Raw genomic sequence first — 22,679 nt, forward strand, 5'->3', positions numbered from 1 at the left:
GGGCACAGGGGCTAGTGGATCCTGGGTGACCCCCAAGTACTGGCAGTGCTCCTGGCATCACCTAACCCTTCCTTGTCTGCACCATTGCTTCTCTCAGCCTTATAGACCATGACTCATGGAGGAGTCTTTTGTCTCCCACTCCTGTCCAATGCCTTCTCTCCTGATACGGTTTTCTCTATAGCTGGTAAAACTAGTGATACATACTTTCCCCAAGATAAGTTGTTCTAATTAAAAAATTTAAGGCTAAAAGATGTACGGGGAGCTAAGCATCTTTACAGGTGGGACTGGGGCAATATTAATTCTTGCTTAGTCCCTTGGAAATGGAAGCAGGTAGGATGCCTTTGTATCCTTCAGCAACTAAAGTAATAAACACGAAGAGCTTGATGCTTATTTTTGAATTACATTTCATTTTGCCAATTGTGCAGAGCCCTACCTAATTTAACAAAAGGCTTCGAGAAAAAAAATACAGTAGAGCAGATGCACATAGCAACCATTAAATTAGGATACAGGCGTGAGAGGCACGCAGTGAGGAGAGGTTTCTGCCAGGCAGAGCAGGAGCAAGAATAATGGCAGACCCAAGGAAAGCTGGCGCTCTTGGGTTTAAACTGAAGGAGATGGATCTAAGCCCAGAGCAACAGAGAGATTGGCCTCTAAGAACACTGTATCCCAGAGTCCCCTCCTGACACTATTATGGTGCTCTCTCCTGTGATCATAAAGCCATAGATGGATTTTATGAAGATCAGTCCTACTACTTTTTAGCATCTCCTCATGATTTTCCCAGCTCTTCCTTTTCACTACAATAAGATGCACAGATAATGGGGCCTATTTTGCATGTTGCCTTGTAAGAAGAAATTCAGAGTTGTCAGCCAGGGAGCAGACAAGGAAGGGATGGACATCGAGTTCTAGGTAGGTCATCAGAGCAGGAAGCTTATTCCAGCTTTTTGCACAGGCCTAGGAAAGCTGTGCCTTAGAACTACACTCTGGATGGAGAGATGCAGAGTGGTGGGCATTCAGATTGGCTCAGGTTCCTAAAGTGGCAAAGGCAGTTCAGTTCTCCAGGGCGGGGTCTGACAACTTCTGTGTGGCATCATGGAAGGAAGGTGATAGTGTCAGTTTTCAATTTGTTGCCTTCCCCAGAACTCCTTCTCCAGCCCTCCCACCCATAACAGGGGAGGCAGCCAAAGGGACTCAGCAATTCCTCAGATTGCTCCCGTACAAGGAGAGACCTAAGCCCCTTGAGGTGCCTGGCTCATTCCCTTAGGGATCCCGGCTCGGCTCGGTGGGTGCGTTGGTCCCGGCGCGTTGGGGGTTAAGGTGGGCGTCCGCGCCCCGCACCCGCCGGGATGAGCGAGCAGTCCTTGTCGCCTGCTAGCCTGATCGCTCCAAGTCGACACCCGGAGAAAGTGGCGGTCAGGGATGCAGCTGCTGCCATGACAACCCTGGCGATCAGAGCCCGCGCGCTTAGGGGCTGCTCCCCGGAGGAAGGCGGCGCGGAGGCCGGGGGCGGCCGCTGAGCGTGGCGTCCGCGCGTCCCCGCGTCCCGTGCAGCGTCCCTGGAGGAGGCGGGGGCCACAGTCCGCTCAGCTCCCAGCGCCCAGAGCCTGTGCCGCGGTGCTCCGCGGGCTGGCGAGGGCCGGGCTGGCGGGAGTCGCCCATCGGGCTTCAGGGAGAACAGCTTCAGAGCGGAGGATCCGGGCTATCAGGCTGCGGGTCTCCGTGTGCAACTTTTTATCGCCTTGGGGTCCGGATGCGAGACTTGGAGCTGTTTTCTAACTCTATCCATACATGTGTGTGATCTAATAAAACATTTTCTCCTCTCCTTGAAGCAGGAGCTATTTTATGACATCTCCTTTCTGTCAGAGACACTTGCCTTCTTTGGGTTATAAACTTTTGATGCCAGACCTCTGCAGAACGCGCCCAACTGAATCTTAAAGTAGCTTCAACGAGAGAGGCAGAGAACGCACAATCTGTGACCTTCGTTCCTGCTCCTTCTTTCGTGCTCTCTCTCCCCCGCGGGCTCCCTCCGCCCCAGGGAGCGTCAAGAAAGCTCTTTTTTGGATGCAGGAGGGGGCATCTGGTTCTGCTAGGCTGGAAAGCTGAGGCTGGAGCCGAGGAAGAATTATTAGGCTCCGGAGAGCCTGGACTCAGCTTCTCCTTCTCCTGCACCCAGCTCCTGACTTGCTCTCTCTCCCTCTCTGCTTTTGGCCCCACAACACTTCCTGCTGTTTTGAGAGGGCAGGGGACAAGGACCGTGCTGCTACGGGAGTTCTGGGAAGTTGTGACTGACAAGGATGGGGGTCTGTGGGTACCTGTTCCTGCCCTGGAAGTGCCTCGTGGTCGTGTCTCTCAGGCTGCTGTTCCTTGTACCCACAGGAGTGCCGGTGCGCAGTGGAGATGCCACCTTCCCCAAAGCTATGGACAACGTGACGGTCAGGCAGGGGGAGAGCGCCACCCTCAGGTAGGGAGCCTTCCTTCATCTGGGGACTGAACCCATCGCACATGGCTTCAAGGGGAGGGGGGCAAGAAAGAGAAAAGAAGGCCCGAGAAAGAGGGGCATTGGAGCACATGAGAGGCCTTTTGCAGGCCCAAGACGTGGCCCCTTGCATCATGTGCTTGCTGATACAATTTTTTTCTTGGATGGCTTTGTCTTTTGGTCTGCAATTTTACAGGGACTGTTGAAGTCTACACTTGGAACTCCATGTGTTCATGGGGCCATGGCCCCATGGTGTGGACACCGGATGAGACTTGTGGGCACTGGCACATAAACACTGCTTGGTTAACTAAATACCTTTGGATTTTTCTTCCAGGCAAGGAGGATGTGATGACATAGGATTGCCATCAGAATAGCCAGCTAACTATCTTTGGCAGAAGTGTGTGTTGTGTGTGTGTTTGTGTGGGAGTGGGGGAGGGTGTGATCTCACAAAGACTCTAGATTTCTCGTGGCTGTTCACTACCTTTTATGAGTCTGGTGAAGACATAGCCACTCAAACTAAACCTATGAGGTGTACTCGGGCCCTGATGTAAATTATGGGGCCTTTGTATTTTTGTGTTCTGGGGCCAAGAAGAGGAAACATGTAGCATTTATGCAGCGACATCATTCCTGTGTGAGAAGCACAATAGAAACGCTTTTTGTTTTAGCTTAATGAGTTACAGAGAATCACTTCCATGCTCCAGGCAGAGGGGTGGAGATGCTTGGAATATGAACCTTTGGGGACTGGGCCCGCTGCAGCAGAGACTTTAATAAAAATGCAGCCACCACTTTCCACCAGCTCAGCAGATATCATCTTTTATCCCTTTAATGAGGCAGTTCTGGTCCTAGGAGACAGATTCGGGGACATCCCAGCTTAACTACATCTCACAGTGTACACAGGGTGAATGCATTTGCCCTGCCTATGACTTTGATGGTTATGGTGAAAATAAAACATCCTGACCCAGATTCTGCAGCCAGAGTGCCTGGCTTCTGCAAGGAGAGATGGAGGGTGGGGTTCCCTTCTTCCTGTTGTCTGTGCTTTTCCTTGTGTGCTCTTCCAGCCCAGACTCAAGCCTCTTCCGAGGAAAGGCGCCTCTGAGACATTGCTGTTACTTAGGTGAACCCTGGGGTTAAACTTGGATACTTGCTACCTTGGGTGTTTCTTAGGTGAACCTTCTTTTCAGCTAAAGCCCTATATTCTGGACCTGTGCAGACCTAGAAATGAGAACAGAAATGTCCCTTCCAGACAGTATTGGTTGCAAGTGCTTCTGGTTCTGTGAGCATCCCTTAGCTTGTAACATATGAGAGTGCATTATCTTTACTTGGTTGCTTCAAGAAAGGTTCCAAGTCTGATCTCTGAGATATGATTTGGAGGAGGATTTGAGATATGATTTTCAGAGGACTGGTGGTTTACATGTGCCAACAATATATAACTACAGTGTATATGAGCCCAGGAAATAAGCTTACACACTAGTAGTGGGAAAGGTGCCACACACCTACCTCTTTTTCTTCCCTTATTAGAGGCAAAGAGTTTATAAACAAGGGGGATATCACCAATAAATTTACAAAACATGCTCTCCTCCTCTTGGCCCTAAAAATTAAACCAGAAACTTAGAAACTTGGGCTTTCGCCTTCTGGGATGCAGTAAGGTCAATCTACCAGCAGAGGGCTGGCTTCCATCTACCGTTTTTTTTATTAGCTGCTGGCCTGTTTTCATGATCTTCAATTCTTATGTTTAACAGCTGGGCTTGGTAATGGGAAAGGGAATGAAAAAAGGAAAAGCTGAATAGTCGCTTTTCATGCTTTGTGCAAAACAACAACGTATGTGTTCAGCAATGACTGCTTCTGGTTACCTGACTATTGTTGTAGCTGATGTTAAAAGTAAGCACATTACCAGTTTTGAATTTGCCTCTCCTCTCTTCTGCACATTTTCTCTGTGTATACAGATCTATCCCCATGTCCACGTCTCACCCTCCAGGTGTCTCCTTCGCTTTTTTTTTTAACCTCACAGAGTGTTCTCTTTCATTGCTCTATTTTTATAGGGCACCTCCCCAAAACTCTTTGCTGTTTGTTACTCATGTTACTTCATTTCATCCCTTCATCATTAATTCTTACCATCGTCTATGTTAGAACAGCCTAATCTCTTTGTAACCATCTTAGCATTTCTTGGAATAACTTGAATGCCCTGTGCAGATTTCTGTGGCTCTCAACTTCTCTCTTTTTCTTTTCCTTCCAATCTGATCTATAGCAGCTGTGTTTTCTTATCAGTAAAGCTTGGTCCTCAGTTCTTCCACAGAGAGGCCATATTCCCAATAAGTGACAGCCCATAGCCTTGGCCTGGGGGGGGGTAAAATCTATCATGTGTTATTTGGTAGTATTTTTGCCCTTTAGAATGCATTACTCATTTTGTTTATTGTTTTGCAATGCTGAGCAATCAAACCCACAGCCTTATTCATGCTAGGAACAAGTTTTGCCACTGAGCTCTCTACACAGCCTTACAGCTCTTTGTGAATTAATTGTCTAAGTTCCCTTAAAAGAGTTGGTTGGCAATTTAGTGCTTGGGAATTTAGTGTTGCATATGTATTAATGAATCAAATGATACCCACACCTAGAAACATTAGAAGACACTCTCCAAGGTGACTACCCCAGTTCACATGACCTCCAGTCTGTTCCTAATTCTTGAACCAAGTCAGGCAACGAGCAGAGACCCAGATGCCTAGGTAGACCCTCTGATTTTCCTATGAGAAGTTCGCCAATTCACATGACAGTTGTTTCCTGTGGGAGATCAGTTTTGTGTGATGGCCTTTGGTTGTACTGAGGGACCTTCAGAAGTGATGAGTCAAAAAAGACCCTGAGTTTCAGTATAGATGGAAACTCATTGTACATAAGTGAGATGATACTGTCATCCCTGCAACTACTTCATAGGGCTGCTTGAAAAGTAAAACTAATTATTTGAATTAAAATAATTGTGTTATTTTGCCTTTTTTTGGGAAGAGAGATGATATGAAAAGTGAAGGAGTTATTCTTTATGGTTGAATTATAGCTCCTATGAATCTGATTTGAATTCATTATTACAAATGGGCCCTCTTGGCTGGAATCATTCCATTACAATTATGTGCTGTTTGGTTAAAAATGGTCTGTGACTTTCCGTTAGATTAGATATGACAAGTATCTAGGTGTTCTCTGTCTGAATCAATGCCCAAATTCAGCTGGATGCCCGGGTCTGGGAATGGTCAACTGGCATCTATTAAGCCATTTCAGCAGCAGCCATCAACCAGTCATACTTTCTTCATGGGTCACAGGCACCTCTTGATTTTCTTTAATTCCTCTGTGGGTTTTTGTTTCCTGGCTCACATGGGTATTTTGAGGGATGCCATAGATGAGTGTCTGTACTTGTGATAATTTGTTTCAAGCAGTGGCAAAAGCCAATACAATGGTTTGTTTTGTTGTTGCTGTTGTTATTGTTTGTTTGCTTCCTTTTTCATAGGAGAGTAATCCATTTCTGATCCATGCATGCTGATCTGGGATTATGCTTAATGGGTCTTTTCTAAACTATACAGCATTTTTGCTTGGAGTTTGGAGGTAATCCATTCAGAACAAGCATTCGAGATTTAACTACTGCCAGAGAATAATCTGGGCAGTGGAATTTTGCCAAAGCAGCTAGGACAGTGGAACTCCCAAGGACAATGCCCTGGTGTTGAGCTGGGTGTTTTCTATATTGTGCACCCATTGGCAGAAGCTTGCCCTTTCACGTGAATTAGGACAGCTATCAGGTCTTTCAAAGTATACATGAAACCTGTGTATGTTAATGTTGAAGGTGCCAAAGTCAGGGCTTGTGTCAACATGAGGTAGTTCTCTTAATCTGGGAAGATGAGGACATGAAAAGTCCTTCCAGAAGATCCAAATCCCAGGAAGAACCTCCTTCATGGTGGTGATTACCTGGGCTTCTTATGAAGGCATGTGAGAAACTATTTAAAATATCCCCGCCCAGAGGGTGAGGATGAGTAGAGTTCATGCTAAACATGGGTGAGGCCCCTAGTTACACCTCCAGGAAGAAGAAAATATAATTCAAATGTTAGTCTCAGAGACTAAGGGAATCAATGTATTTAGAGGTGGCCACGGATGCAGACATTTCTCAAGTAAGCCAGATTTGAGATCCATTATTCTATAGATTTTTTGCCTTCTAATATCTGAGCAAGGCTATTTTCCAGGGTCATTTCCTTGCACTGAAACATCTCATGACATGTATGTGCCTCTTTGCTATACCAGAGCTCTAGAAAGAGCAGAGCTCAGGGCCTGTGTACCTCCAGCTGACTCTTATACTCTCTCACAATTGCTCTCTGATCATGCTCAATTCTGTATGTTTGTGTATACACAAAACCATTTTCTTCCCTGTCTATAGCATTAGATGAGAAAAGGTATACAGAGTTGTTGTGTTAACATTAAAGCCATGAGTATCCTTTGTGCAATCCTCCCACATGCTTAATTCATCTCCAAATTATTTATCTAATAAAATGTAAATGCTGTGTAAATAATTCTTACCTTGTCTTGCATAGAAAATAATGACAAGAACATATTTAGTATAGACACACTTGGTTTATTTTTAGTGTATTTTATCCATGGCTGTTGTGAATCTATGGATATAGAACTCACAGATATGGAAAGCTGATTACATGTGCTAGTTGCTACTGAGACTAAATGGAACTCCTTGGTAACAATTGATGATATTCTCAGCTTATTCTTGTTTTATTTTGTCTACCACCTCCTCCTCCACCACCCATACACACACACACACAACTTTTAATCTCCTTAGTTTCCTTTCGCTTTCCTTCATCTTCCTCCCTTCTGCATGTGGTCAAGAATTGTCCTCAGACGAATCCCAGTTAAACTTGCTGCAGACCTCTGCTCTAACCAACATGCACTGTGGATGTATGATGTCTTCCTGTGTGGCTACCAACAGGCTGTGCTATCATGGAGCTCATGTTGTATTTGTTCTATACAGATACTGTGGTGGATTAAAAGAGCACGTACAGTTCAGTGCTATAATCCACCTTATGGGCCCTACTGCTTTAAAAATACTCTTACCTCTACAGCAATGATGTGCTCATATCTGGACAGTGTGGCTGTAGGACACTCAAGGGCAGTACTCAGGGATGTGGGAACATGAGGGATTTTGGATTCCACTCAAGTCACTTGCCAGAGGGGACAGTTGTATTCACCACTGCTGCAATTTGATCTGAAACCCTGCAGAAGTCTTTACTATCCCCGAGGGCAAGACAACAAGCAGACAGCTGAGTTCAGAAGCTTTTTCTTTCTACTGTAGAATATATGTGGAAAGAAGGCTGTCTGTCGGGTCTTGCAGTGATTCACAAGGAGATAAACAGAACAGGGATATCAGTGGCCCTGCTCAAGAACAGGTGCACTGAGGTTTGACTCATGTTACAAGGTTGCCTTGGCCTAGAAGAGCAGGGCTGGACTCCATATGTGACAGTCTGACATCTGTCTGTTATGAGGGGATCTCTCTCCCACAAATGGCATAAACATACTCTGAAAGCAGAGATGGATGAAGGTGTTGGAAAGCACTAAACTTATGGCTTCATGAATATTCTGGAGAACTAGGAAACTGTCATTAAAGCCCCCTGGCTATTTATATGGCCTCCCTTTTTTTATTTTTTTATTTTATTTATTTATTTATTTATTTTTTGCAAATTTAGCTATAAGGTCCAGTTTAGCTCTGTCTCTACTTGCCTTTCTTTTGGTGTCTAGGTAAAGGATTCTGGCCTTGGCCTTCTTACGATGTTCATCATGTGGGTAGCAACAATGGAAGTGTAGTGTGCTATGGATGAGATGGGATCTGGTAGTGAGACACTATGGAAGGGAAGAGTCAAATCAGTTTTACTTGACCTTCCCAGTAATGACTTTTCAAATTACTACTAATAAGAATCTGACTTCCTAGTCATGAGATGAGAGAAGGGAATTAGTATAAGATATCAGCAATAATCTGCATTACCTATTAAGTTAGCAATGAACCTTAATCTTGGAACACACACATACCTATAAATTAGAAACTTTAGGGACACACACAGAGAGTTACTTCATATTTGTCTATTTCTTGTTCCTCATTTGAGAAGACTCCTTTGCTGATGATGTATAGATTAAATTAAGGTTTGAGTGGAGTTTATGCTAAAGGACATCATGTGACCTTTGCATCTTGGCCCATCTGTATTATACATTTTAAAATATACATTTTTTTACATTTTAAAAATATTATATGTTTTTAAATATATGTTTAAATATGTTTAAATATATGTTTTTAATATATGTTTTTAAAAATATAATATTTTTACTAATTCTTTGAGAATTACATACAATGAATATATTCACTATCACTCTGTATCCCTAACTCCTCCTAGTCCCATTTCCCAATTACTTCTAACTTTACAACTTCATCTTTCTTTCTTTCTTCCTCTCTCTTTTTTTTTTTTTTTTTTTTTTTTTTTTTTTTGAGACAGGGTTTTTCTTGCTTTAGCTGTCCCAGAGCTCACACAGTAGACCAAGCTAGCACTGAACTTACAGAGATCTGCCTGACTTTGCCTCCCTCCGAGTGCTGAGATTAAAGGTGTGCACCACCAGCTGCTCCCTTTTCTTTATGTCATTAACTCTCTGATCCAGTTTGGGTGTAGGGACATCTGATTGACCATAGGATACACACTTAAGGAGGATTTAACTGTCTTTCCCCCAAAGTCATCAACCGGCAATAGCTCCTCAGTTAGGGTGTGGATTTGTGGCCCTCTTCCTATTTACTGGATTGAGCTTGTGTGGATCTTGTGAGTAACCACAGCTGCCATGAGTTCATGAGCACAGCACGTGTCATGCTTAGAAGACAGAATTTTATTCTTTCCTTCTCTAGCACTGGCCATCACAGACTTTCCACTCTCTCTTTTGTGATGGCCCCTGAGTCTTGGGGGGTTGGGAGAATTAACATAGGTACCTCAGTTGTGGATGAGAACTCCAGGAGCACTTATTTTCAACTTTCAGCAGTTGTGGGATTCTGTATTAACTGAAACACCTCTGATGAGGATTGGGAGAAACATATCTTTAGAAATATGAATGTAGAGAGCAGTTTGACACTATATCTAATTGGCAAAATGATAATAGTGGGTTCACCCCTGGGGTCTCTGAAGGGTCTTGACCATGGGGTCTTGACCAGATTTACAGTATTAGGCATATGTTTGTTCTTATGGAACAGTTCTTAAATTCAACAAAAAACAAAACAAAAAAAATTGGGTACCCCCAAAACATCTGTATCGCTGGTGTATCCATAGAGGTCATTATTGTAATTCACAGGGTTAATAACAGGGACAGAATGTTGATGACTTTCCCCCTCCCAATGGCCTACATAGCAACACCACCCCCCTACTATTAAAGCTTACCAGCAAAGAGGAAGCTTCCTGGTCTGTACCAACTTGATTTCTCCATGACTGTGACCAAAGTGTATGGTGTCTTCAGCAACAGGGTCTTACCATCGCATTGTGGTATATAACTAAGAGCAATGGCAATAGCCTGTATTATTTGGGGTATCCTTGGAACACTTTTAACCAACAACTCAAGAAGAGGTATCCAACTCCTGGCACTGGGCTTTTTATTTGGCAACCTATGGCTTCTTGGAGGAGCACTGTCTCATGTGTATGGTCATATATGGATAGACACAGAGTTTACAAAATAGTGGGTTTCCATATGGCCTTTTAGACTTCTTTGGTGTTTCTATATCTTCCTAGACACCATCTCCTGCCCTATCCTCTCATCTCTTTCCATATCTAAGCCTTCCTCCCTTTGTTGCTGTTTCCTGTCTTCATATCACCTATGTTCTACTCCTCGTCCTTGAGCTCTGTGCTGCTCAGCACTTGTCCTGACAGGATCTGTGCCTCATTTTCTTGGCAGAGAAGGTTAGTCAAAGGAAGAGCTTGAACCTCCGTTACTGCCCCTGTCGACTCTTTAATAAACCTGCAAGGCCTTAGGAGATGAACATGCTTTGAAAACAAATAAAACCCCCTATTATCTGTGATTTGCTGTGTCAGTTGTCACATCAATTACCCATCATTTCACAATTTTCGGGATATTATAATCCCAATATAAATTTCCTAGGCCATTAACTGGTCAAAAGCCTTTATTGAAAAAAATCATTGTATTATTTATTTTGGTACATATGTATGGTATATATTCATGCATGCACATATGTAGGTGGGTATGTGTGTTCCATGGCACATGAATGGAAATCAGATGGTAACTTGCAGGAGTCAGTTTTTTCCTTTTACCTGATGGGTCCCTGGGTTGAACTCAGGTTTCTAGGTTTGGCAGCAAGTGCTCTTACCCACTGAGCTAGCTCAGAACCTGGCCACATAGCTCTTTATGGGGCAGGGTCCAGGTTTGCTTCTGAAAGGCCCTTCTGCTGCTTCTCAAACTTAGAGTACACCTTTCCCACCCAGATACAAGGACTTGAGTGGTTTTCCTTGTACTTAAAATATAAAGAAGAGAGCACATTCTCTCTATTTTTCTGACTCACTGGGCTGAAGGCCGGGAGATCTGCATTGAGCTAGGGGCTTTAGCTGTCTCGCACCTTACCTGGAAGATGTCTTGTGATTCCTGATATTTAAGTTCCTCATCTATACTCATGTAGATGTCAATTTTCCATTTGTAGCTGAAAACAGTTTGAACACTAAGCACTAAACAGAAAGGTAACCATTGGTGAGTTTGCCATACTGTCAAAATGGACACTTGTCTTAGGACCTGCTTTGCATGAACTATTCTGTGGTGTGACCTCCCACAGAGTATTAGGTACCGCAAAAGACTTGCAAACTAAAACAAAGTAAGCAGGTCATTTCTTGGCAAGAATGGAGCAGTGAGAACTGGGAGGAAATGAGGGATCTCAAAACACAAACTCAAGAGGGGTAATTTCTTTAAGCCTCTAAAGTACATGCCATTCCATATTCTCCTTTCCATTTTTATATTCACATTTTCATTTAAACCATTAGGGCTGTGAAGACAGCCACAGGGCCTCTGTTCACCTTGCCACTGATTGATACCCTAGAGAAAATTTGTGACCCATTTTAGCCTCCTCTTCCCTGGAAATGATACATTTTCCTTAAATTAAAGAGATGCAGAAGGACTTGACCTGGCTTCCCATAAAAATACTGATCAATAAAGTTTTTTTAATTGGTTTTGAATATTAAACATTTTCAGTGGATCTGAAGATTTATGGTGTCTCGATTAACCAAGTTTCCAATGCATTATAGGAACAAAGAATGTCATAAGGGGTTGTTAAGTTTTCCAGCTAGATCCCAGAATATATTTTAACTCATAATTATCCCAAAACTGTATGCTAGTGGTGAAGAATAATACTAAGTAATGTTTTTTGTAGAAGTAATTATGCTGAAGATGAAAAAATGAATATGATAATTTTCAATTTTTTTGTAAGTGCCAATGCAGAAGAAAAGTAGGTGCAATGAAACAAAGATAACATGGAAACATATTCTCAATGATATTTCCGAATACATTCAAAACTTTTGGGAGTTTGAATACTGTCTCAACTGATCCAAATTTAACTTCAAGGTGCAAAGCTGACATTGAGTTTGGCCTGTTGATCCATGTATGTATCTGTCATGAAGCATCTGTGGTGATTAGGGATATTTGATAAATATAAATAAAGGAAGACAAGAAATGTAATTGAGAATCTGTTCTCAGCCCAGTGATAAAGAGTTCTTGTAGAGGACCAGAATTCAATGCCCAATGGCCCTACAGGATGGCTCCTGGACCCTACTAATTCCAGCTCCAGGGTATTTGATGCCTTCTCTTGCCCTCTGTGGTCGCTGACACTCTCATGGACACAAACCCCCCCCCCCCACACACACACACGGGATTAAAAATAAAATAAAACTTAAAACAAGAAAAAAGGAATTGAAAGGCAAAAATGAAAATAATGGAAAGGCACATGATAGAGTGAAAGATATTTTCTTTGTTAGAATCAGCTAAAATATAAAGGAAGAAGGCAGCCGTGAAAATGGGGCTATGGGCCTACAGTGCAGTTATGGAACAGTCAAAGACAGAAAAAACAAAGGAAAAAACAAAGGATCGGTGGTTGTCTGACTCTTGGGACCATAGGGATACATATGCTGGCATCCAGTTTGTGTACCTACTGGAGGGGCAAAGATATACCACAGAGAGTTTCAGCTCAGCCCTTTATAAATCCTAATTTCTCCCTGTTGCACCACAGCCAGCATAACCCTTTTTCTTGCCATGAGTCCTAGTCAAATGTCTAACTAATCCAGGTTGGATCCTACTCAGGCTCCCTGTGGTCTGTCACCCAGCTTTGTCTTCCAGAATCCCTTCTCTGAGTCATCATATCCCTTTACCCTTCTCTTCTCATCACAGGGTTCAGACAATTAACAAAGATCTTTAGCACTTTCACCCAAGTGTTCATTGTGCAGACCACTTCATGGGGAGCTCAAGGGCTCCTCACTCCTATTTGTCCTGCCCTTCCTCAGGCCTACAGTTCATCCTCATGTGTTTGGTTTCTGTGCCACTTGTCTGCACCTACCACCCAGGGAAGGCTTCCTGCCGTGAACCTTCTTGCTCACTCTCTGCCTACTTGGAACTTTCCAAGTGGGAAAAATGGAGTCCTTTTCTGCATCCACAGGAAAATGAGCCCATCAGGTATTATATTATGGTGGCTATGCTTCCACTGAGATACTGGCCATAAGACACTCCCTGTAAGTACAAGGGATTACAGTTCTCAAAGTTTCTTGCCATGCTGTCTCTAAAGATATTTCTCTTGCACTGGGGATGCAGGACAGTTAGTAGAGTGCTTACTTGGCATACACAAAGCTCAGCTTTGATCACCAGCACCATATAAACCAGCTATAGGGATGTCCATAATCCTAGAACTTGGGAATAGTTGTGGAGTCAAAATCATTAGCTTACATAGTGAGTTTGAAGTCCACCTGTAATGTATGGGAACATGTCTTAAAATAAAAATAAAAACAAAAACAAAATAATCAGATACTTCTCTTCTTAGGAGCTTCCCCATACCTTTTGTTAAAGGTATTATTATCATCTATTTCTCTTTGGATCCTCAATTCACAATAAAATACTAATGCTTGGCAGGTGCCCCAATTGTTTTAAAACCTGAATACTTTTCCTGTCTGTCCCTTGCTGTCCTTTGCCCTTCACACAGGCATCCAAACACACAGACATCCTGACATCCCTGAGAACCTTTCTAATGGAGATATCCTTACCCATTTTGAATTGGGAAGTCATTGAAGTAATAAGCAGAGTTTCTGGCATTTGAATTCTAGTTGAGATAATGATCTCTCCCTACATAGCTGGTATTTAACTTGTCCTGTCTCCCCCTGCTTGTTACAATTGCAGTGTCTGCGAATTTCACAGTTCTTAAAGCCACAGGCAGGAGATTGTGAGTAGCTGCAAGAGAGGTATGCCTGCTGCCTCCCTATTTAAAAAAAAGTTCCTTCCATAAAGGCTAGTATTTTCTGGAAGTCTGTTTCTAACTTTGGGGGATAGGAAGGCCAAAGTGAAGACTCTCAAAGGGCGTGTAGGATGAAGAGATCTTGTACACACTCCTTTTGCCATCTGAATGCAGCTGCCTCTGTATCAAGCCCCGTGGTGACATTCCTGCCTGTCTCAGCAGCCTGTGTGCTCTGCACCTGTGCAGTGGGAACAGTTTATAGAATGCTCTTGATTATATGCTCTGTTTTACAATTGGCAAGTCAATGGGTGCTTAGTGAAATGTAAGATAAAGTATAACCTCTATCAAGAGGTTAAGAACATCAGCTCCACAGTCGAAAGACTCATTCAAATCCCAACTCTGCTAGTGCAGTAATGGCTGTATGTGGTTGGACAAGTGACTCAATTTCTCTAAACCTCAATTTCCTGATTAGAAAAAAACAGGGACTATATATCCACTTCACTGGGTTATTGAGAGGGAGGAGATGGAGACGGCCTTGAATTTGTAAAGGGCTTAACGTCTGAAATTGTAGCAAGCTCACAGTGAACAACAGCTTTAAAAATTTAAAGGCACAACCATCCTTCTTTATTTAAGCTCATATGCAGACTGGAAAAATCTGTGGATTCCATAAAACAGTGCAGTATTTGCATATAACTTATGCACATCTCCCTGTATAGTTTAAATGATATCTAAATTACTCATAATTTCTCACACAATGCAAATAGCTGCTATGCTGCATTGTTTAGGGAATGATGCCAAGAAACAAAGGGCACACATATAAAAAGTGTATTTGCAATTATTTGTTAAATAGGTTTGATCTGTGATTGTATGAATTGAGGATATAGAACTTAAGATAAGGAAAGCTGGCCACATCAGATTCAACTTAAACAATAACATTTATTCAGTATCTACTACATGATAAGCATCATTAGAGAAGAACAGACATTTAAAAGCTGGATTTCTTCTATAAATATTCATATATAGTGAATATATGGGTAGAATGTAGAGCTTATAGGTCAGGAAATAAAGGAGATGGAAGAGAAGGAAGAGAGAAGAAACATTTGATTTAAGCGACATAGAACCATACTAAGTGCTCTCATCCACTAATCGGAGTACATATATTCAAACATGTGAATAAATGCCATTTCAAATTGATTTCTCAAATTTGGAGCCCCAAGTCAGGTCCCATCTCTGTCCTCAATAAGTTAATAAAAAGGAGCCAAATTAATTGGAGAAAGAAGAAAAGGAAATTTATTCAATGTGGTCATATTTAGGACAAGGCTGCAGAAAACCCCTCAAATTTGCCTTAGTGTCCTGAGGTGAGATAGACTTTAAATGTGGGGTCAAGGAGTTTTACCTCCAACAGTCCTGGACAAGGTTTTGTCCCACCCATCATTAACGCATGGTTGTCTGGGCTTCAGTCTCATTTTGAACATTGTTGGAACTGGGCGAAATCTCTTTCCAAGAAACAAGCTCCCCTTCTGGCTGGAGCCTTTCCCTTTTTTCCATAATAAGATTCCTGGAGAAATTCCCACTTCCTTGGGGTCCAATGTTTCAGTAGTTTCATAGCCAGACTGAGAGACACAGAATCTCTTTAGAATATGTTCACCTTAACCATGCTGGTGTACAAGGAATTTTTATTGAGTCTTGCCAAGTCTCTCTATACATCCTTTAAAATTTACGATAGCTTTTTAAATTTCATTTAAAGTGCATGGGTGTTTGGCCTGGATGTATGTATGCGTACTCTACACATGCAGTATCCAAGAAGGCCAGATGACAATGTGGGATCCGTTGGAAACAGATTCACAGCTGTGAGCTGCCATGTGGTTGCTGGGAACCGAACCCAGGTCCTCTGCAAGAACTATTGCTTTTAACCACAGAGCCATCTCTGTGCCTCTTTATTTGTGTCACAAAATATATGTGATATTATCACTTTCCTAGTTTATATAACATTAAGTTCATTCATATGGCAGCATGCCATCACTACCACCCATCGTCAGAACTTCCTTCACCTGTGTCCAGTGAATCAGAGCCCACCATTATTTTTACTCCATCCAGTCCCTGAAAACCACTATCCTATTGTCTATATGAATGATTTTTGACTATCCTTTGTACATGAGACAATGGTATCACATGACATTGCCTGCCATTTTATGACTGGTGTCTTAGTTTAGTCCCATGTCTTCAAGGTCCAATCCTGCTCTAGCATGCACAGATGAGATTTCCTTTGTAACACCAATTCATTGTATTCCTATTCATCCACTGATAGGCATTTGGCTTGCATTCACTAATATGACAAACTGTCATGAACATGGTTGCACAAATACTTTTGAGTCCTTTCTTTTGAATTGTTCTGTGTATGTTCCCAAATGATGCATTTCATGTAGTTTTCTATTTAATTATCTGAAAAACTGCCATACTATTTCCACAGTGGTTGTGTATTTTATGTGCTTACTAAGAAGTAGAAGAAATGTGCTTTTTCAACACTCCCCCAGCACTTGTTTTCTGTTTTTACTTATTAGTTTTTTTCAATATTAGATATAATGAACATAAATTGGTATTTTATAGTGATTTTGATTTACATTTCATCAATGATGGGCAATGCATCTTCTCTGAAGAAATGTCTACTCAAGTGTATTGTTCTTTTTTTAACAGTTTGATTTGCTGTTTGATTGTAGTTTCATGCATTCTAGATACTAAAACCTTTGTCAAACATATGATATGGAGATATTTCTTCCCAATCCATGCCTTGCCTTTCACTCGAATGTGGTGTTGCTAGGGGCTGGGATTTACAATAAAGAGCAGAGCTCCTACCTGGCATACTAGCATACAAAAGGCCTGGGTGAGTCCCAGCATCAAATAAAAAGTTTTTCTGCTGTCTAGTTTATGCTACTTTTTTATTTGCCTAGGTTTTTGGGTGTCATGTTTAAGAAATTACTACCACATGTAGAATAATTAGTTTCCTCCCTATTCTCTTTAGTAGTTTCACATTCACAGCTCTTTACAGTTGAGCTGATTTTTGTGTGTGGTATAAGGCAAGGGTTCAGCTGCATACTTCTGCATATGAATATTCAGTTTTACCAACACTATTCGTTGAGAAGATTGTTATCAATTTAATGTCTTTGCTATTTTGTTGAAAAGCATTCTAACACTTGTCATATTTATGCTGTGTTCATGAGTCTATAAACCCTTGTGCCTGGACCACACTATTTTAGTTTTTGCAACGTTGTATTAAAGTTTTAAATCAGGAAGTATGAGATCTTCCACTCTGTTCTATTTTAATGTCCTTTTTGGCTACCTATAGTGTGTTGTAGTTCTATATGACCTATATGATAGATTTTGATATTCTTGTAAAAATGAAGTCACTGGGATTTAGATAGAGGTCACAGTGAACTGGGACCACTTTCAGAAATCATTGGCATCTCAGCCATCATGTTTGCCCAGTCACAAGACTCGAAGTGCATTCACTGCTTTTGACTCTTCTAACCACTTACACTTGTGTAGATTTTTATGCATGCAAGTCCCTCACCTTCTTAGCTACAACAGTTTTGTTCTTTTTACTTTTTGTAGGAGAGATGGGACCCAGAACCCAAGGTCTCACAAACACCAGGCAAGCACTTCACCACTGGGCCAAACACCCATACATACTCCATCTATTCCTTTTCCAAAAATTAAAATCCTTCTCATAATTTCTATTTAGAGGGCTCATTGTTAGTTTAAAAAAGTATAAATGTTTTTTTTTGTGTGTGTGGTGATTTTGTAATGTGAAACTTTACTGAATTTTTATTATATTTTTTGGTAGGATCTTCAAATTTTTCTGCACTTAAGATCATGTCATTTGTTTAGGACTTTTTTTTTTTGGTGAGCCACCATGTGGTTGCTGATTTTGAACTCAGGACCTTTGAAAAAACAACCAGTGCTCTTAACACCTGAGTCATCTCTCCAGCCCGTGATTATGCCATTAATAAACAGGTATTTTTAGTTCTGCCTTTCCAATTTGAATTTTTTTTTAAATTACAAGTTTCTTGCCTCAGTTTTCCTAGAGTTTTCTAAACCATTTTCAAAAGAAGTAATAGAAACTGACTGAATCTTTGTCACCCTCCCCCATTATTAGAGGAGAAGCACTAGTTCTTTTATCATTGAGGATGTTCTTAACCATGGGGTGGATATGTATGCCTGTATGTATGTATGTATGTATGTATGTATGTATGTATGTATGTATGAATGAATGTATATGTAACTTTTAGATCTTTGAGGTGGTTTCCTCCTCTTCCTTCTTCTCCCCCCCAAACTCTGTGTGTTCTGTGCTGTGTTTATGTTCATGGTTTAGATCTTGAAAGGGTGTTGAATTTTATCAAATGTTTTGTATATTTTCTTAAGTAGGTTTTTGTTTGTTTGCTTGCTTGCAGCTGTTGAACTAATAATGTGTACTTTTCTAGCCATCCTTGCATTCTGGGAGTTAATATCATTTGGCTGTGCTGTATAATCCTTTCAGGATACTTTAAAGGTCCATTTGCAAGCATTTTGTAGAGAATTTTACCTCAATATTCATAGAAGGTTTTCATCTATAGTTTTTTTCTTTCTTCATCACGTTATCTGAGTGTGACTGGTTCACAGAATGAGCTGGGAAGGGTTTGCTTTTCTTCATTATTTCTGGAAGAATTTGGAGAGGGCTGTTGTTAATTATTCTACAAATACTATGGGGAATATATTAATGAAACCATCTGGTTCTAGGATTTGTTATTGAAGGATTGCTGAGTAGTGACCCACTCTCTAACTAGTTACCAGTCTCCTCAGATATGCCATTTCCTTATGACTTGTTCTGGAAAGACTGAATTACTTCTAAGAATTTCCATGTTTAATCAAGGTTATCTATTTACAGGCCTCCATTTGTTCACACTACTATGAGTAATCTTTTTGGTTTCCATAAAATTATTTGTAATGCTGCCATGTCCTCCTTTCCATTTATATGTTTCTTATGGGATTCTTCTTTCATTTCTCAGTCAGTCTAGCTGAAGATTTGCCAGTTGGGTTAAGTTTTCAAAGCATGACCTTTGGTTTGATCAACAACACAATTGCAGTTTCATTTTTCTGTTATCTGTATTATTTACCTTTAGTAAGAGGTTGTTCTCTCTTTGTAGACCCTTACATGTTTACACTTAGCTTTTTAAGAGAATTTTTTTGTCATAATGTGTTTAGAACTATGCAGCTCCCACTTCACATTGTTTTTTATGCATTCCATATGCCTGTGTGTATATTATGCTTTTTATTTAGATTTTTTTTCAGATACTTTGTGTTAAAAATTTGTGTCTCTACTGCTTTGTGTTTAAGCATGTTTGTTTAATTATACATACTTGTTTATTTTCCATATTTCCTCCTTTGGCTATAGATTTCTGGTCCCATTCTATTCTGATCAGAAAATACTCTGTCATGTCACTCTTCTTAAATCTGTCAAGTTTCATGTTGAGGATGTATATATGTTGTATCATGAGAAATGTTCCATATATGCTTGAGGAAAATGTATAACTTGCCTTTGTTTATGGTGTGTTCTAAGGGTATGTTTCATATAGTTCATCTAAAATGATACTCACACTCTTATTTCCTTTTTTTTTTCAATTTGGTTCATTATTGAAAAGATTATTGGTTGTCCCCAATATTATTGTTGGCACTACTTCTTGCCTTCTTTCTATCCAAGTTGTTTTATTTGATTAGATGCCATGTTGTTACTTATAATTCTTCCATGCTCATTTTCTCCCTTACTACTTTCCTTAGTGTTGGGCTGATTTTGTTAGAAGGGTATATTTTGTTTATTTCTCATTTTTGTTTATTAATGATCTATATTTTCTTTGTGGGGTGTTCTCATGACTCAATTAGATATCTTGAATTTGAGACAATTTATTTAAAACATATCACCATCAATCACAAATAAAAACATTATATATTCTTATTTATATTGTTGATATAAATTAGTATATATTACATAGTTATTAAATGAAACAATATTCTTTTTATAGTTTTGTCTTTATTTTGAGATAAGATCATCCTCTGTAACAAAGGCTGCCTCAAACTCAGGATGATCCTGCTTCAGGATCCTGAGTTCTTACAATATAGGCACAGGTCACCAAGCCAATCCTTAATTTTACTTTTCAAATCCTAGTAAGAACTGAATTCAGGTAATGGACAAAAGTTGTAAAAGAACTTATAATCCTAACTCTTTTTCTAGTCCTGACTCTCATGAAATTTTTGAGTTTGATGTTAGGTAAATACATACAAATATATGTAATAGTGAAATTATGAAATCTTGTGAAGCTCCACAGCTTACATTCTTAATGGTCATTCTAACTCTACATAGAGGATATGCATTGAGTTGTATATTTGGGCCCGGCTAATTTTGGTATGAGATATTTTTATTTGCATTTCTTGTACTAATAAGCTTTATGAAATCCTACAAAAGTTTTAAATGGAGTAATGCAACAAAATTTTAGTAATAGTTTTTCTTTTCATCTGTTCATTTGCCAGATAATGTTGGATATCTTAGTTTGCATTCCAGCCTTTTTGTATTTGCATTCAAGAAGCTCCCTTTAGCATTTCTCTGAGGAAAGTCTTAGTGATAATATCTCCACAGCTTTACTTATGTGAAAGTGACTTTCTCGTGCTTTAACAGGATATAGAACTTTCGATTGACTGTTTATGCTGCTTGCTTTCAGCACGTTACACACAAACTGTAGTTCTGCTAGGTTGCAGCTCCTCTACTGGAAAGCAGGCAGAGGATCTTACTTTGGTTCTCTTACACCTCCTGAGTTTGTCTTTTATCGCTTTCAAGATTCTCACTTCATCTTCAGTTTTGACAGATGAATCATAACGGATCTCCGTGGAGTTATATTTGGGTTCACCCCAAGTTGAGTTCAGTAAGCTTCTTATATTTATGTATGCATTTCTTCCTTCGAATTTGGGACATTTGACGGCTGTATCTTCAAATAAACTCCTCTTTCTAAAATGTCTTCCCATTTTGGAACTCTAGATTTGAATATATTGGTTGGCTTGATGATGTTTTGCAAATCTCTTAAGATTAGATCATCTTTCTCCTAGCAATGTTCCTCTTTGCCCCTGTTTTATTTCACTTTTCTCTTTTTGCTTGTTTCTCATACCAGTTTCTAATAACCACTTTCCAAGTTGCTCATCTCCCCCCACATCTCCTGTTGACTATCTCTGGTGAATTTCTATTGTTATTACCTTTGTTTCAGATCCAAAATTTGTCTTCCATGCTATTTTAAAAGTATTCACATCTTGGTTGAAATTGTAATTTTGTTTATATATTTTCACAATTGCCTTTAGTTATTTGTGTCTGTGCCTCTGTGTGTATGTTCCTGCATGTGAGATTACAGATGCAACCCATGCTATGTACATTTGTTGAAGTCACAGGACAACCTCAATTGTTAGTCCTCGCTTTCTAGGACAGGGACTCTCTTCCTATTCCCTGTGTGCATAGGCTTCTGAAAATACAGTTCTCTTGTCTTCATCTCTTGTCTCTGGGTAGGATTGCACTAGGATAGTCACCTGCATGTACTCTGTCCAGCTTTAATGTGGGTTCTGATGATCTGAACTCATATCATCAGGCATGCCTAGCATGTGCCTTACTCCCTGAGTCCTCTCTGCAGTCCCATGCTAGCTATTTATGTTTGCCTTCTGTTAGATCCATAAGAACATTTAATGAAGGTATACAATAAATATTTCAAGTCTATTTACAAGCTACGTCTTAGTGGCATTTCTAGAGATTTCCTTGGTTCTTTGAGTTCCCCATGTCCAGTTGAAAACTGGACATTTGCAAGATGGTCTTCCTCACATCTTTGTAAGCTGCTTCCAAGCCAAGAATACCTAAGTTAGGCAGACCTTGTGGAGAGATTGAGGCCTTTGATTGGCTATGTTGTTGCTAGGCCATTGAAGTGAGGTATTATCCAGTCATGTCAGGTAGAGTGCTACCTCCAAATGTTCTACTTTCCCAAAGGATCCCACCAAATTCCTCATCATGGGCTTTAAATGGTTTTGTATTCTTCTGAAAGGAGTGTTTTGCCCTGAACAATTGCTGAAGACAGAGAGCTAGGGTGTTGGTTTTTTTTTTTTTTTTTAACAAATTTCACTCTATGATAGCAACAGAAGTGGGACAAAAGTGGTTGAAAACATCACACTGCTTCTATTTTTAATTTTTAAAATGAACATTGCAAAGGTCTTCACATTCTAAAAGTAAGAAACTCATTTGAATGCATCAGAGAATTGAGGTAACAGGATAAGCCCTGAATTTGAAGACTGGTGAAGACAGAGAGTCATGGCTCATGATGACCTAGTGCTCATTGCTGGCTTCTGGCTCTTCCAGGACTCTAGAAAGCCACTGACCAAAGACAAAGTTTACATAAGAACTTCAGAAGCTGGGTTTTGGTGGAGGTTGGGGGTTCTGCACCTCTATGAATTTTATATCCAGGATTCCATAGCATGTTTTGGGGAGGTAGATATGGGACAGTCAAAAAGTACAAAGTAGCCACTTAGAAATATAGTCAGTGATTCTGATTTTCTTAAAAAAAAAAAAATCTTCCCTCAGAGGGAATAGTTTTCAGTACAACCTAACCCTTGAAGAAAGTGAAATTCTGGATCCTGTAGCTTAAAAAACAAAAAGACAGAGCTTGATACAGGGCAAAT

At 40.5% G+C, this 22,679-nt stretch overlaps 1 protein-coding gene across 4 annotated transcripts in view; it reads left to right on the top strand.

The window, feature by feature from the left end:
- The first annotated feature begins 1,686 nt into the window (after positions 1 to 1,686).
- Opcml (opioid binding protein/cell adhesion molecule like) overlaps positions 1,687 to 22,679 on the top strand; it is a 507,248-nt gene continuing 486,255 nt past the window's right edge. For all 4 annotated transcript variants that reach the window (XM_051196940.1, XM_051196943.1, XM_051196941.1 and 1 more), the window contains exon 1: positions 1,687 to 2,458. In XM_051196940.1, coding sequence (XP_051052897.1) covers positions 2,292 to 2,458 — 167 coding nt within the window. In that variant the 5' untranslated portion in view covers positions 1,687 to 2,291. The remainder of the gene's footprint in view (positions 2,459 to 22,679) is intronic.

This window comes from Phodopus roborovskii, unplaced genomic scaffold, assembly GCF_943737965.1.
Source record: "Phodopus roborovskii unplaced genomic scaffold, PHOROB, whole genome shotgun sequence".
In the NCBI taxonomy this organism is placed as follows: domain Eukaryota; kingdom Metazoa; phylum Chordata; class Mammalia; order Rodentia; family Cricetidae; genus Phodopus; species Phodopus roborovskii.